Source organism: Psammomys obesus, unplaced genomic scaffold, assembly GCF_907164565.1.
Source record: "Psammomys obesus unplaced genomic scaffold, mPsaObe1.curated_primary_1811, whole genome shotgun sequence".
Classification (NCBI taxonomy): Eukaryota; Metazoa; Chordata; class Mammalia; order Rodentia; family Muridae; genus Psammomys; species Psammomys obesus.
The window spans coordinates 9,288,469-9,304,993 of NW_026585626.1; the positions used below are offsets into that span (position 1 = coordinate 9,288,469).

Sequence of the window (16,525 nt, forward strand, 5' to 3'; positions counted from 1 at the left end):
CAGCTTGTATGCCTTTTCAAGTCAGTTATATGAGCACATATTTCAATATCTCTGTGCTATACAAGTCATCAGGCTCCATAACATCCTTTACATGAAGTTACCAGGTGGGCAGGATGGCATACCCCAGCACTCAGGAGGCAGAGGGAGGGAGGTCTCTGTGATCTTGAGGACATCCAGGGTCATGAGGAAACTCTGTATCCAGAAAACAAACAAATAAACAAAAATCTATAGTAAACACTGCTGATAGGTTCTACATCAGAGTTAGGGCCATTTAAGTACCATTGTTATAGTTGATAAATTAAAATACCTTAGCATCAATATTTTCCCCTGGGATTAAAGTCTAATTTATAGGAGCCCTGAGCTTTTACAATTAAGTTTTCCATTACCTTAGAAAAATCAATGAGCTTTATTACATATGTAAGTCATGGTTTTGTAAATTTACTTTGAATAAACATCTCAGCAGTGGTGAAATGTGTCACTAAGACACTGTTGTCGTGAAAGTGCCCTTCATTTATCATAGCCTCAGTTCTCATAGTTAGAGACCTCGCTGTTTTAAGGGACTGTAACCCATCATAGCAAATGATTTGGATGCTTTTGCCTGACCTTGAAGTCATCATTTCACAGAAATTGTCAATTTGCTTTCTGTCCTTAGAGTTGAACACTGTAATATGTACACTAGAATTGGCGTGAATATCAAATAGAAGCAATCATCTGAAGAAATCTGGTCACAAACTGCTTTGAGTGAGGTCATTGGAATTTTATGATCATCTTTGCTTCACATTTGCATTTTATGTGTAGTTATTTATATAGAAATTAAAGTGTTGAGAGTAAATTACATGTGGACTAGCATGAACTTAATAATTAAATTGATGAAATTAGCATAAGACTCTGAGAAATAGTTTAGTTATTTCTTCCCCAGAGGGAGATGAAGAAAATGCTGCCTTTGGAAGCACTGTGTTGAGAGGGCCTCTGGCTGCCTTTGATACTTCTGTGCTTCTTGGCCTTACACCTACTCCTAGTGCCCAGAAGCAGTGTCGTTGCCTTCAGTAGCTGCTGTCAGCAGGAGCCGGAGGAAGTCACATGCAGACTGATCCTTCTGAGACAAAGCAACTTTCAACAGATTTAAGTGATCAGACTATTACAGTTTTGTGCTTCCAGGTATTTTGCTTTGCTTTTTTCTTATGAAGAACTCACCTCAGCCTAGAATGTATTTCACAGAATCTAATAATATAGGCTATGGAAAATTCCTGGCAGCATTTAAAGTTCCTCTCAAGTATGAACGAAGTTTATCCTAACAATTCTGCAGTAACTGTTTTATATAACTCATGAGGGATGGGAATTACTTTAAGGCTTCTGGTACTTGTGAGAAGACTGAGGCACATCTAATCATGTAGCAGTAGCTCACAGTTGTAGCTATTTCTGTGGGCAACTGCTAAACTATAAACTATGAGCTAGTGAACTAATTGGTCTACCTAGTATGAAGAATAACATTTTACAGCTGTCAGTATTTTCTGTGACTGATACTGATATTTTTATTACTAAAAGTGTTTATAGCTCTATTTTATGTACTTTGTTTTTCTTCAACCTTCATTTTTCTTCTTCCTCTTCTTTCTTTTTGATACTATTAGAACTTCATTTCAATCCTAGAAAACATCTCCTGCCTTCACTCTAATACGATTGACATGCTCTCCTAGGAAGCGATAATCCTTTGCCCTGTAAATCATATGATTGTAGTCCGTGGTTGTAAACCTTCTAGATGAAGTGGAGGATGGTTTTACTCAGCACTTTGAGAATGGGCTCAGTCTTTAGAAACTTTTGAAATGAAGTGGGGCTGATCAGAGGCTGATACCAGGTGCTCAAGGACACCTTTGTCTTTGAAAACAGAAAGCACTCCAGAGACTACAGTCGTTGAAAAGAAGTAATTGTTCCCGTAGACCTGGCATACATTTGTAAGCTGCTCATCAAATAGACAATGTATGGCTCATTATAAAGATTATCTCTAATCCACATGAATTGTAACTATTTATGCTTCTTTGTATGTAACTTCTCTTGTTGCCTTAAATCCTGTCTACTCTTATTAGATTTTCAATCGTTTGGCTCTGATTTATCTAGTTATGTGTGTGTGTTTGATTCTGCTTGGTCTAAATTTTTAAAATCCCAGGACATTGGTGACCAAAACAAAGAAAAAGGAAAGGTGTACTGTTCCTAGGAATGGTGGGTTAGAAAGTTTATTATAGATAAAGAGCATAGCCAGAGGCAGGGACATCTGGGAGAGTCCAGAGTGAGTATGACCCTGGACTATTTCAGGAGAGTGGGAGGGGAGAGAGGAGGGCAGCTGCTGACCGTGGGACTGGCCAAGACAGTAGATGAAAAGATCAAGTAACCAAAATGGTTGGATTTGGGTTATATAGGGAAGGGCAGCCCAGGCCCTGTGTAGGAGATCTGCTATGACAGGCAGAAGGACCCAGTATTGGTAGGAACTGAGAAGCTTGGGACTACCTGGCATCCAGGTCTGTTGATATGTTAAGTAGGCACCTCAGCCCCTTTGTCTTGTGTTTGTGACCTAACACTCCCATAGATTTAGAGGGGCCTGTGTTCTTGGTGTCCTCCATCCCTTCTGGCTTTTACACTCTTTTTGGAAGCCTCCTCTTCTGCAGGGTTACTGTGCTCTTGAGGGGAGGGATTTGATAAAGACATCCCATTTAGGGCCTAGTGTTCCAAGGTCTCTCACTCTCTGGGCCATGTAACTTTTTCATACATGGAGTTAAAGATCCTGACACATGAACCAGAATCAGCATTGACTATACCCGGCCCTTGCTCACACTGCCCTGTATTTCTTCACTTCATCTGACCTTCAGAGTGACTGTTTTGCCCCAGATCTCTTCCTCTCCCTATCTTAGCAAGTACATCAAAAATTTAAAGATGTGTGAAAAACTCTCCAAGGTAACCTGCTAGGCCTGGCATGGCCGCTTCTTTCAATTCAAGAATTACTGTTATTGAAGTGTGTTTGCTTAATGGACCTCACGTTCTTTCTTGGTTTATTTGTTTTTAAAGAGAAATTTCTTTAGTGTGTTGTTTCTCAACTGATCTAGACTTTCTGGATAGATTTCTTTCTTCTGTGTTATCTATAATCCAGGTGAAATAGCTTCATTCAAAACTGCAAACATAAAGTGTTCCTGTCATGCTTTACCCTCCCCCCCTTTCTGAAATTCCCCTGCTTGCACACCTGATTCACAAGTTTGACTTGTCCACTCTTTTGCAAAGATATCAATCCTGGCTATTGATCCATAAGTTTTGCATGGTGTTCATCAAGTAGTAATCAATCTGTTATGTAGCCAATCACTTGAGAAGGTAAGGAAAATGTTAATAGGAAATGGCATGCCTCCTGTGTGCTTGTGGATAAACATTACACACAGGTTGGGCTCTTAGGCATCAGTGCCTTCTACTTGGTTGCCAGCAAGAGAAATGAGAGCTACTGTATCTCAGGGTAAGAATTTATGAACTCTTGCCCATTATGAAATTATTCCTGCTTACATATCACAGATGGCCTTCTAATTTTGGTAACAACTTTCTACTAATTAAAGTAGGCAGGTTTTATTCTGGAAACACAGTGTGGCTCTTTCCACTTTGAATGCTTGATGTGAGTCCTAAAAAGATTTCAGTTTTTCCTGAGTTTTGCTGTGATGCAAACATTTCCTTAGCCTCTTCCTAATTCATTGCTTTCTCTAAAATCATTCTTGGTACACTATTCCTGTTCTCTGTAAATAAGTTTTCATTTGTGTCTAATGGAATCTTTAAGCGTTCTTTATGGTTCTTTATAAAGAAACACACATTTTCAAGATTGTTAGAGAGCGAAACTCTTTAGTAAACCATTTATCTCCTAGTCCAGGCCATTTGTATACTGTCTCTTTTGTTAGTAAGTGCCCTGGAGTAGCAGAAAGGTATCATTAGAGCAAGTTTTCATATTGTCATTTTCTCCATTCTAAAGTGTTAGGTGTGTATATCAGCTAGCTCTGAGGAATAAGTTTTAACATTCAGAAGATTACTTGAGACATCTCCAATTTAGCAGAAAGCTCTATTTTTTTCTAGTTTCAGTTGATACATGCCAGATCCATTTAGGTTTTTTTGTTTGTTTGTTTGTTTGTTTGTTTGTTTTAGTTAAAATAAAATAATAATAAAAATCTGTATGTATGGCACATATAGTTAATTGGTTCCAACTCTGCCACTGGCCTGCTGTTTAGCCTAGGAGGGCTAAATCACAGCTGGGTTAAAAAGTCTATACCAAGCTGAAATAAGCAGGGAAGGGTAGAATCCAGGAGTTAGGTGGATGAGGACTGGTCTTCTGCCATCTTTCCCTAGTTCTTTTTCTGTCCTGCTCAGGTACTTTTGTCTTCAGCCTTGGCTGTAGGGAACCCAGCTATACATTTGTCTTTGCATAATGTCCACCTGTATTTTTCCAGCCAGGAAATCTGGTCTAGCTGTTGATATATAAATCAAGTTCATTCCTGTCTCACTGACCAAAAGCTTAGTAAACCATCTTGCACAGAGAAAGTATTTATTACAGCTAATAGTTTGAGAGGCTTTAGTCCACAGTTACTTGTCTTCATTTTTTTCTGAATATGTAATAAGACGGAATAACACTGTTGGGAGCACGTTGACAAGCTGCTCACCTCATGGCAGCCAGGAAGCAATAAGTAGAGAGGAGCAGGAACAAGATACACCCTTCAAGGACTTGCTTTCCGTGACTTACTTCCTCTAACAAGCCTCTAACAAAGCTTGGAAAGCTTTTACCAGCTCATATATTCCAAGTACTTGCGAATCTATAAATGGAATAATCCTTTCATCTGGTCAGAACCCTCATGGTTCAGTTACCTCCTCAAGATTTGACCTCTGAATGTTGCTGAACAAGGATCAAGCTTTCAGCACATGAGCTTTGGGGAAGGAGGTACAGTTAGGCTCCAAACCATTTGTAAACAAGCACAGTCTTGAGGTTTCTAATGGCTTTGTCTGCTAGTAGTGAAGGAGAAACAGAATGTTTTCATTAAAATCTTGTTATAGAGAAAACAAGATGGTTTTGGCTAAAAGCAGATATGGAGGGGAGACTAGCTACGAAGTTTGATAAGGAGTTGCAGCCATTGTTTCAGGCTGCGTTTGGGTGACTATCATGAGTGTGCATCAGTTTAGTCAATGACCAGCACTCACCAGTCAGAGCCTGGCCTGGTTTATAAAAAGGGAGGCCATACTTGTAAAGCCATGGTATGCTATTTAAGCTACTGCCTGTCCCACAGACACTGACATGAATGCATGTGTATGCTGTTAAGGAACTTTGCTGTTTAGTCTTCTCCATAGAAAATCGTGAATGTGAAATGTGTTTTTTGTAGCAATGTAGAAAGTAGCAGTAAATTATTAAGCAGCATAAAAATGGGAAAATAAAAGATGGACAGTGCTGAGAAAATACTATGTTTTTTTAATGGATCAGTGGATAAACACCTCCATTTATCTTTGGGACTTCATTTTACCAGTAGTACTTTGAGGTATAATTTATAGATTATGAAATTCCCTTACTAAATTAGCATGTTGCCGTTACTAAAGGAAAATGTCGGTTTTTAGAGACAAAGATGCACTTTGTTCTGACAAATAGAAAATTTATACATTTGTTTCATGCCCTTATGCATGGCTGATTACAAATTTGATTTTATGCCAATTCACTTAAAAAGTTAGAATCAACCTCTGCTCTAGGGATTTAGAATAACTATGATACCATTCATCTTACAGATGCTGTTGCCACAGCTTTTGCCTCCTTTTGTACTTTATCATTCTGATGATATAGTTGTGAAAAATGCTCTGCCTGATGGCTTTCTTTCCTTTTATCTCAGATCACAAAACCCTCCATAGTTCATTTAAAACTTTGAGGAAATGGAAACCCAAATGATTTAAAGATTAAGTTTAGTTACCTTCTGCAAATTGGTTTTGGAAGTATAGATAATCAAAAAGTAAGAATAGTTTTAAATTTTGGATATAGATAGTATGATGGTAGATTTTTTTAAATATAGAGAGTTTATTTAAATAGATTCTATGCAGAGCGGGAAAAGCATGCCTTTGAATGTGTTTATATGGTTACATTTTTTTTTTATGAAAAACTTGTACTGTCCCAACCCTGCATTTCTATTCTGTTCCTTATTTATGACTATAGTAAATTACTAAAATTTTGTCACAGATTTCATATACTTTCTGAAAATTAATGCTCTTTTAAGCTCAGACCACCAAAGATATTTGCAATCATTTCACCTTTTTTCTTTTTTTTCAAATAAAAGTATGTCTATAGTGAAGATTTGAAATATACAATTGACTGTGAGTGTTAGCTCTTAAGTGTGAATATGCTGAATTTTGCAGGAAATCAGAGGATGCAAATTCCTAGGTGCTCCTGGAAGCTTTTCCCTTGGGTAGCCCTATAACCCCATGTTTATATTGGAGGTTCCTGGGCAGTAGCATCCAGATGCACAGCAGCAGATTTTAATAACTCTTAACTCTATAATTTTAGATGCACCCCAGCTATAACCTGTAACTCCTCTCATGCCCAGCATAGCTATAGTAGTGAGGTATGCAGGAGCCTAATGTGATTCTGCAAAAAGCAGGAATTCCAGTGTCTATTCATTCAATATATACTTTGTGGATTCATACTTAACCAATTCTAGCCTAGTCAAATATAGAGTTGAGGAATAAAATAGTCAAAACATAATAGTAAGCATGTACCCATCATGTGGGGTACTGTCACCATTCCTAGGGACCTGATTCCATAGGCTCAGAATTCTGTATTTTAAACAAGTAACCCAGTTGATTTTGAGGCATGTGATGCTGAGCCCATAGGAAGCACTGATGTAGGAGATCTGTGCCTGCACAGGTACATAAATGGTGTAGTTTCGAAGGTCCCACAAAGCAAATGGGTACTAGAGTTGGCTTAGTGTTCTCTTGATGCCTTGGAATTCCTGATAGCTTGTGAGCAAAGGAGTCTTGTATTTCCTGAAAATTGTGTAGCCAGTGTAAACAAGTGTCTGCTCTGTAGGACCGAGATTCCTTGACAAATTTGAGTTGCGGTTATTAAGCAATAATTTCTTGCCCATTGGCATTAGATCACAGTCTCTAAGGCCTCTTCTAAACTTTAAAGATGAACAGCTGTCATTCATCACCAGATCCAGAATAGGATACATTTTTTTCAAGGAATTAGATTGTAATTCTTAGTCTGAATATGAACACCTGTGTTTGTGTTATCCTAACATACTTTTCTTCCCTCCAGGATGGCACAAAACAGAAAAGAGAGCGGAAGAAAACTGTATCATTCAGCAGTATGCCAACTGAGAAGAAGATCAGCAGTGCAAGTGACTGTATCAACTCAATGGTTGAGGGTTCTGAACTCAAAAAGGTTCGTTCTAACTCCAGGATTTATCATCGGTATTTTTTGCTGGATGCCGACATGCAAAGCCTGAGGTGGGAGCCATCTAAGAAGGATTCTGAGAAAGCCAAGATTGATATCAAATCTATCAAGGAAGTGAGAACAGGGAAGAACACAGATATATTCCGAAGCAATGGCATTTCCGAGCAGATATCTGAAGATTGTGCATTTTCAGTCATATATGGAGAGAATTATGAGTCACTTGATTTGGTTGCCAATTCTGCAGATGTTGCGAACATCTGGGTGACGGGACTCCGATACCTGATTTCTTATGGGAAACATACACTCGATATGTTAGAAAGTAGCCAAGACAACATGAGGACTTCTTGGGTTTCACAAATGTTTAGTGAAATTGATGTAGATGACCTTGGACATATAACGCTGTGTAATGCTGTTCAGTGTATCAGAAATCTCAACCCTGGTTTAAAAACAAGCAAAATTGAGCTTAAGTTCAAAGAATTGCATAAATCAAAGGACAAAGCTGATACTGAAATCACAAAGGAAGAATTTATTGAGGTTTTTCATGAACTTTGTACTAGACCTGAAATTTACTTCCTTTTAGTTCAGTTTTCAAGCAATAAAGAATTCCTTGATACCAAGGACCTTATGATGTTTCTTGAGGCAGAACAGGGTGTAGCACATATAAATGAGGAAATAAGCCTTGAAATTATTCACAAATATGAGCCATCTAAAGAAGGCCAGGAAAAGGGATGGCTCTCCATAGATGGGTTTACTAATTACCTGATGTCATCTGATTGTTTGATATTTGACCCAGAACATAAGAAGGTCTGTCAGGATATGAAGCAACCTCTATCTCATTACTTTATAAACTCATCTCATAATACATACTTAATAGAGGATCAGTTTCGGGGGCCCTCTGACATCACAGGCTATATCCGAGCTCTTAAAATGGGTTGCAGGAGTGTTGAATTAGATGTGTGGGATGGGCCGGATAACGAGCCTGTGATTTACACTGGCCACACCATGACCTCTCAGATAGTCTTCCGCAGTGTCATTGACATTATTAACAAGTATGCATTCTTTGCCTCTGAGTATCCTCTTATCTTATGTTTAGAAAATCACTGTTCTATTAAACAGCAGAAAGTGATGGTTCAACACATGAAGAAAATTTTAGGAGACAAGCTATACACAACATCACCCAACATGGAGGAATCTTACCTACCTTCCCCAGATGTCCTGAAAGGGAAAATACTAATCAAAGCAAAGAAGCTATCTTCAAGTTGCTCTGGTGTGGAAGGGGATGTTACTGATGAAGATGAAGGAGCAGAAATGTCTCAGAGGATGGGGAAAGAGAACGTGGAGCAATCCAACCATGTGCCTGTAAAGCGATTTCAGCTTTGCAAAGAACTGTCTGAACTGGTGAGCATCTGTAAGTCAGTCCAGTTTAGAGAGTTTCAGGTATCGTTTCAGGTGCAGAAATACTGGGAGGTCTGCTCCTTTAATGAAGTGCTTGCCAGCAAGTACGCCAATGAGAACCCTGGGGACTTTGTAAATTACAATAAGCGTTTTCTGGCCAGGGTTTTTCCTAGTCCCATGAGAATTGACTCTAGTAACATGAACCCTCAAGACTTTTGGAAATGTGGCTGTCAGATTGTAGCCATGAACTTTCAGACTCCGGGGCTGATGATGGACCTGAACATTGGCTGGTTTAGGCAGAATGGAAACTGTGGCTATGTCCTTCGACCAGCCATCATGAGGGAAGAAGTCTCCTTCTTCAGTGCCAACACAAAGGACTCTGTCCCTGGAGTTTCACCTCAGTTACTTCACATCAAAATCATAAGTGGCCAGAACTTTCCCAAACCCAAAGGATCAGGTGCCAAAGGGGATGTGGTAGATCCTTACGTCTATGTGGAAATCCATGGAATTCCTGCTGACTGTGCAGAGCAAAGGACAAAAACTGTGAACCAGAATGGAGATGCTCCCATTTTTGATGAAAGCTTTGAATTTCAAATCAACCTCCCTGAACTAGCCATGGTGCGCTTTGTGGTTCTGGATGATGACTACATTGGGGACGAATTTATTGGCCAGTACACGATTCCCTTTGAATGTTTACAGACGGGCTACCGTCATGTCCCTCTGCAGTCCTTGACAGGAGAGGTCCTTGCCCATGCCTCCTTGTTCGTCCATGTGGCTATTACTAACAGAAGAGGAGGAGGGAAACCTCACAAAAGGGGCCTTTCTGTGAGAAAAGGGAAAAAGTCCCGGGAATACGCATCTCTGAGAACATTGTGGATTAAAACTGTAGATGAGGTATTCAAGAATGCCCAGCCCCCCATACGGGATGCCACGGACCTGAGAGAGAACATGCAGGTGTGTGTTCATGTTTAAATTTCTATTTTGTACGTCTGTGATTTGTATATATTTATTTTTTGCAATAGTATATTTAATTTTAATAGTATATTTAATTTTAAATACTTTGTAAATTTCAACTGCTTGTTAGAGTCTTTATCATTAGTCTCATTTCTCAACATTAAAAGCTGTAGTTGAAATATTGATTGCATGCTGGATTAAACTGGTCTTGTTGCTGACTCATATGGAACATGCTTACCCATGTTCCTCTTATGACCAGTTAACAGCTATGTTTTTTAATGTGGTATATATGGGAATTTCTGATGTTGTTGAATATTATTTCCTTAGATTGAACACAAATTGATGACCTATCAAAAGGGAGATTGGTTAAAGTAAAAGGGATGTGTTCCAGATCTTTCTTAAAGAACATTTAAATGACCAAGTGTTCTCTTGATTTTAGAGGATATTTACATAAAATATTTATGGTAAATGGATTTGTGAAAGTCTTAAGATGATAATTTGTTCTGAAATGACGTGTCTCAGTATTCAGTTAAGAAGTGTATATGTGTTAAGGATAGGCCACATATCTAGCCGTGTGCTAGGATTGGTGAGGATGTCTATATAGATGCCTTGGTTCTTCCTTACAGAGAGCTCACAGCAATCTGTGTGAGCTCCATGTGGCAGGCACGCTGACAGGTTTGTTTGTTCTTTTAAAAAGATGCATTGATTTTATTTTATACGTATGTGCAGGCACCACATTTATGCCTGGTACCCACAGAGACCAGAAGAGGTTCAGATCCCCTGGGACTGGAGTTAAATACTGTTGTGAGCTGGCATGTGAGTGCTAGGAATCAAATCCAGGTTATCTGGAAGAGCAGTCGGTGCTCTTAGCCACTGAGTCATCTCTTTATCCCCTTTGTTTGTTCTTAAGCCACTATTATAAAAATGACATTCACAGTAAACTCTAACCAAGGAAACACTTTCAATATATGTACCCTATCTAATTCTGTAGCCACCTCATGAGTAAGAAGTCGCCTGCAATCAGTATATTTATCATCTTCCTCTCAAGGTTAAAGCATAACCAAAACTGGAAGGGTTTCTACATTGTTGAGGGTGCATGCATTTTGGCAAATCCTCAGTTCTGAATAAACCACATTGTCTCCTGCCTGTGGCTACTGGTGAGCATATGGAACACAATTCCTTTGGGGACCTGTTAGGGCTCAGACGTCATGCCTTCAGGACCTATCTGTACTGAACTCCACAGAGCCTTCTGTAGTGGTGCTTAGTAAGCATGTGCTGTGTGTTGTCTATCTGGCTGTGAGAGTGTGGTAGGAACCAATGAACAGCAGCCAGTCCTTGATGGACTTGTGCTGCAGGTAGGGGTGGCTGGTGGAAAGAGGAAATACAGGCTCAGGTGACAGATGCAGGATATATTGTGAAGAAAAACGGAGTTATCACAGACAGCTTGGGGGAAGATACTTTAGACATCACAATAATTTATTTCTATACATGGTCACAAAATGATTTTGAACAAGATGATACATAGCTTGGTGTCCATGTTTAAAGCAATATTAATAAAAATGAACTGTTTAAATTCAAAACTTATTTATAGAACATGAATTGCTTACGAGCTTAGATCTGCCCTTTTGGCCACCTGCTCTGCCCAAACAGGGCACAAGCATGCCTAGAGTCATATACCTGATGCATACTCTGACTAGAATGTATGCATGTGTATGGGGGCTGTTTTAGTATGGCTGTGCTCCCTCTAGTACAACAATGGTTATCTACTAATGAAAGGTCCAAGAAACCAGTAGTTGCTCACTGGACATCTCAGCTGGTCTTCAATATACACTGGAATCCTGAAGAAGTAGGCTCTAATGCCAGTGAAAGTATGAGCTTGCTAGCTGAGAGTAAGAGCAAGCGGTCAAAGAGAGACAAGGCTTTCTTCTTCTATGCCCTTTGTATAGATTTTCAGCAGAAGGTGTGGCCCAGATTAAAGGTGGGTCTTCCCGCTTCCAAGATCTAATCCAGATTAGAAATGGGTCTTTATACTTCAAATGGTTTAATTAAGAAAAATTAAACCCTTACATGTATGCCCAGCCATTTGGGTTTTAGTTAATTCCAGATGTAGTCAAGTTGACAACCAAGAAGAGCCACCACAATGACCAAAGCTCTCCTTTCTATTTTGCAGAATGCAGTGGTGTCGTTCAAGGAGCTATGTGGCCTCTCCTCAGTGGCCAACCTCATGCAGTGCATGCTGGCTGTGTCTCCTCGATTCCTGGGGCCTGACAATACCCCCCTGGTGGTCTTGAATCTTAGTGAGCCCTACCCCACCATGGAGCTGCAGGCCATAGTGCCTGAGGTTCTGAAGAAGATTGTCACAACTTATGACATGGTGAGTCCTGTTCTGTTCCCGGGAAGAGAGCTGGATACCATGCCAGATGGGCTCAACCTGCTTTTGCTAACCTGTCCTTTTTTTGTCTTGTGCTTCATGTACTTATGTTGGAAAAGCATCTCCCCTGTTGTGTTTGTTGTTGTGTTTGGGTTTTGTGTTGTATTGCTGTGTTAGAAAGCAGGATGCAGAGACACTTTCCTCAGTCAGATTAAACATTAGCTTCCTATGAACTGAGTCTGAATCAGCTTCTAAGGAATGCTTTGTATCTTGTATTTATGTGGGTTAAAAACAAAACAAAACATTTTATCCCATCTTGGAAGTAGTCGTTGATTTATTTTGTTTCCAGTTTTCTGCTCAACACAGAAAAGTGTTAAATTTGATGTTTTAAAAGATGAGTTTGAAACACCATCAAGGACAGGTTCTCCTACCACACAACACTGCTGTGTCGTGACTTCCTTTCTGGGGAGGCCGCTATGAGGCATCTTTACTTGTAATCAGCTTAGTGTTAATGTCAATATTCTGGGTATTCAGGACGTCTAGAATATTACAATTTTTCTTTTGTAATATTGATTGATTATCTTACCCAGGGTCCTCCTTGCTTAGTTTTTTTTTTTTTCGGTATACAGATTTTAGTATGTTTATCCTATATTATAGGTCTAATATCTACTTATATTATGCCCTCTGTGTCTTTGTGCCTCTGGGATACCTCACTCAGGATGATCTTTTCTAGTTCTCACCATTTTCCTGAAAATTTCATGATTTCCTTGTTTTTAATTGCTGGGTGATATTCCATTGTGTAAATGCATCACAATTTCAGTATCCGTTGCTCTTTTATTGTGCTTTTATAATTTTTCAAAACTCTGAGGGAGAATTGTTCTCTTGTGTGTTCACGTGTGAGTTGGGTGAAGGGCCGCTGCAACATGGACCGTGTTTGCCGGGGTCAGAGGACAGCTCTCGGTTCTTCTCTTGTTGGGGACTCCACTGACTGAATCATGTCCTCAGGCTTACAAGTCAAGCACCTTTCACCATTGAGCAATTTCACTGGCCTGCTAAGGAAGAGTTTAATTTGTGAACAGACTCATTTCCGTTTCCTAATCTAGGTTAGAACTGGCTGTGTGTGTCAGCAGTTCTGGACTCTCCCCTGTCACGTAGGCCAGGCTGTCGCCTTTCTCCATTGAGGTTACTCAGGGATAAGTGTCTTGCTATCACATCTTCCACCCTAAAGATGTCAGCCAAGGCCAGGTTGTGATGGTGGTGGGAGAGTCCACTGTTCGTCCTAGCACTCAGGAGGCAGAGGACAGTCTGTCTAGGCTACAGAGTGAGTTTCAGGACAACTAGGGCTACACAGAAAAACCTTGCCTCAAGACCCTCGAACTTACTGGCACAGGAGACAACTTTCTGACAAGAACACCAACAGCTTAGGCTCTAAGATCAACAATTAATAAACGGGACCTCTTGAAACTGAGAAGCTTCTGTAAGGCAAAGGACACTGTCAATAGAATGACAAGACCGTTTACATGTTTGGAAAAGATTTCACCAGTCTATATCCAACAAAGGGCTAATATCCAAAATATGTAATGAACTCAAGAAATCAAACACCAATAAAATAACACAATTTAAAAAATGGGGCACAGAACTAAACAGAGAATTCTCAACAGAGGAATCTCGAATGGCCAAGAAACACTTAAAGAAATGCTCAACTTCCTTAGTCATCAGGAAATACAAATTAAAATGACTCTGAGATTCCATCTCACACCAGTCAGAATAGCTAAGATCAAAATCTCAAGTGACAGCACATGCTGGCGAGAGTGTAGAGAAAGGGGAACGCTCTTCATTGCTGATGGGAATGTAAACTTGTACAACTACTTTGGAAATCAATCTGGCACTTTCTTAGAATATTGGGAATAACTTAGCTTAAGACCCAGCTATAACTATCCTGGGTATGTACTCAAAAGATATCCTACCATACAACAAGGACACTTGTTCAACTATGTTCATAGCAGCTTTACTCATAATAGCCAGAATCTGGAAATAACCTAGATGTCCCTCAACCAAAAAATGGATAAAGAAATTCTGGCACATTTACACAATGGAATACTACTTAAAAAAAAAAAAAAAGAAATCATGAAATTTGCAGGCAAATGGATGGAACTAGAAAAGATCATCCTGAGTGAGGTAACCCAGACACAGAAAGATGCACATGGTATGTACTCACTTATAAGTGGATTTTAGCTATATGGTATATGTTAAACATACTATAAGGCATAGATCCAAAGAAGGTAAGTAATAAGGAGGACCCAAGTGATGCATAAATCTCACTCGGAAGGGGAGATAGAATAGACAGAGGTAATGGCTGAAGAGAGGGGTAGAAGAGGGGGCACAGAGAGTTAGAAAGAGAGTAGAAATCTGACTTGAGGAGATGACAGAGGCCTGTAGAGGAAGAGAAACTGAGGGTGGGGACATCTCTGACCTAAATCAGGGTAGGCTCCTGGGAGCATGTGAGGGGTATTCAAGCAGAGTGCAGAGGCCATAGAGACCGAAGAGGACATCCTAGTAAACTAGTCTTCTAGTAAAGAGATTGCAGATAGAGCAGAGATCGAGGGAATGCCCAACCCATTCCTGGCCCAACCAAAGACCCACACTATCGGACACTATGAAGGATTCACTGCTAAGCTTGCAGACAGGAGCCTGTCAGAATTGCCTTCTGTCAGGCTCTACCTAGCAGCACCTCAAAACAGATGCTGAGACTCACAGCTATACATTGGTTCGTGCGTAGGGAATCTTGGGGAATAGTGGGAAGAAAGAGAAAAGGACCAGAAGTGATGGGAGCTCCACAAGAAGACAAACAGAGCCAGCTAACCAGGGCCCAGAGGGGTTGCTGAGACTGAAGCATCAACCAAGGACCATGCATGAACTAGACCTAGGCCTCCTACAAAGATGTAGCAAACGGACAGCTTAGGCTTCAAGTGGATATTCTAGTAAGGGAAATGGGAACTTCACTCTAGTAAGGGACATGGACTCACTTGCTAGCTTTTAGATTACTTTCCCCTGGCAGGACTGCCTTTACAGGCCACTCGGGAAGAGGTACATTCAGTCTTGATGCAACTTGGTGAGCTGGGGTGGATAAGAAAGGGAGCTCCCCTTTACTGAGGAAAAGAGGAGAGTGAAGGGAACAGGGGAAAAGGGCAGGACTGGGAGGGGAGGCGGAAAGGGGCTGCAAGTATGTAAAGTGAATAAAATAAATAAAAGAGAAAAAAATAAAACTTCAAAGAGAGAGAGAGACCCTGTTTCAAAAAACCAAAAAACACAAACAAATACCAGTTGAGGCCAGCTGTGTTCGAGGAAAATATAGGATTAACATCATTTGGTTTTTCTAAAATATTTTTGACTATTTTATAAGTTGGTCCCTGTAATTTAAGGGAGGTTAGATGATTCCAGGGAAGTACAAGCAACACAGGCTAGCATTTCCCACACTGTGTGAAGAAGAACCCTGCTTTCTTAAGATACGAATAGACAAACACCACTTGGAGAAGAGGCTGCATGGTGAAGTAGTTTGGGGAAATACTCCTCTTAACAAACTGATAAGAGGTCATTGTCTTCTCCTTTTCAGTCATTCCTGAACACCAGCCCATGGGATGGAGCGGTGTTCCATCAATATTCCACAGGCAGGGTGGCCTTTCCTTGTTAAACTTCCTCATAGACAAACTTAGGGGTGTGTTTCCATGGTGATACTAAACCCCACAAAGTTGAGAGTGGAGATCAGCCATCACAGTGGTCACACTATGGCAGGTGTTTACCCTCCTTCCCAGTGCAGGTTAGATTTCAAAGAAATTCAAGAGATACAAGAGACTGGGCATTGCCTGCTGGAGAAAGCTGCAGAGAATCATCCGCTGGGGGAATACTTAGTTCTGAAGAGAAGTTTAAACACACCCAAGAGAGCAGAGGAATAAACAATTCCAGAACATTTAATCAAAAAGCCATAATAAAACACCATGAAAGCAACAAAACAACAGAAACGAACACAAATTGTTCAGTGATAACTCTTATTACTAATCGTCTCAATTTCCCAATTAAGAGACACATACTAACAGATTGGACTGGAAAACGTCCAATGAAATAAAAGAAGTAACTAAAAATTTCCCAAATTAAAAAAAAAAAAGCATAAGGCCAGATGCATTCAGTGCACAATTCTACCAGATTTTCAAGAACTAAAACCAATATTTCTAAAAATATTCTATAAAATAGAAAAGGAAGAAACACCTCGAAACGATTGTTAATTATAATTTTTTAATTAGAAAAAACTTATTAGCTGCACATCTAACAGAAGGTTAGTATTTAGAATATACAAAGGATTAAAAAAAATAAAGTCA

General features: G+C 39.9%; 1 protein-coding gene across 1 annotated transcript in view; it reads left to right on the plus strand.

Moving 5' to 3' along the window:
* Plcl2 (phospholipase C like 2) overlaps positions 1-16,525 on the plus strand; it is a 183,601-nt gene that overhangs the window by 106,699 nt on the left and 60,377 nt on the right. Inside the window, exons 3-4 of the mRNA XM_055614023.1 lie at positions 7,295-9,781; positions 11,952-12,155. Of these exons, the coding sequence (XP_055469998.1) occupies positions 7,295-9,781; positions 11,952-12,155 (2,691 nt within the window). The remainder of the gene's footprint in view (positions 1-7,294; positions 9,782-11,951; positions 12,156-16,525) is intronic.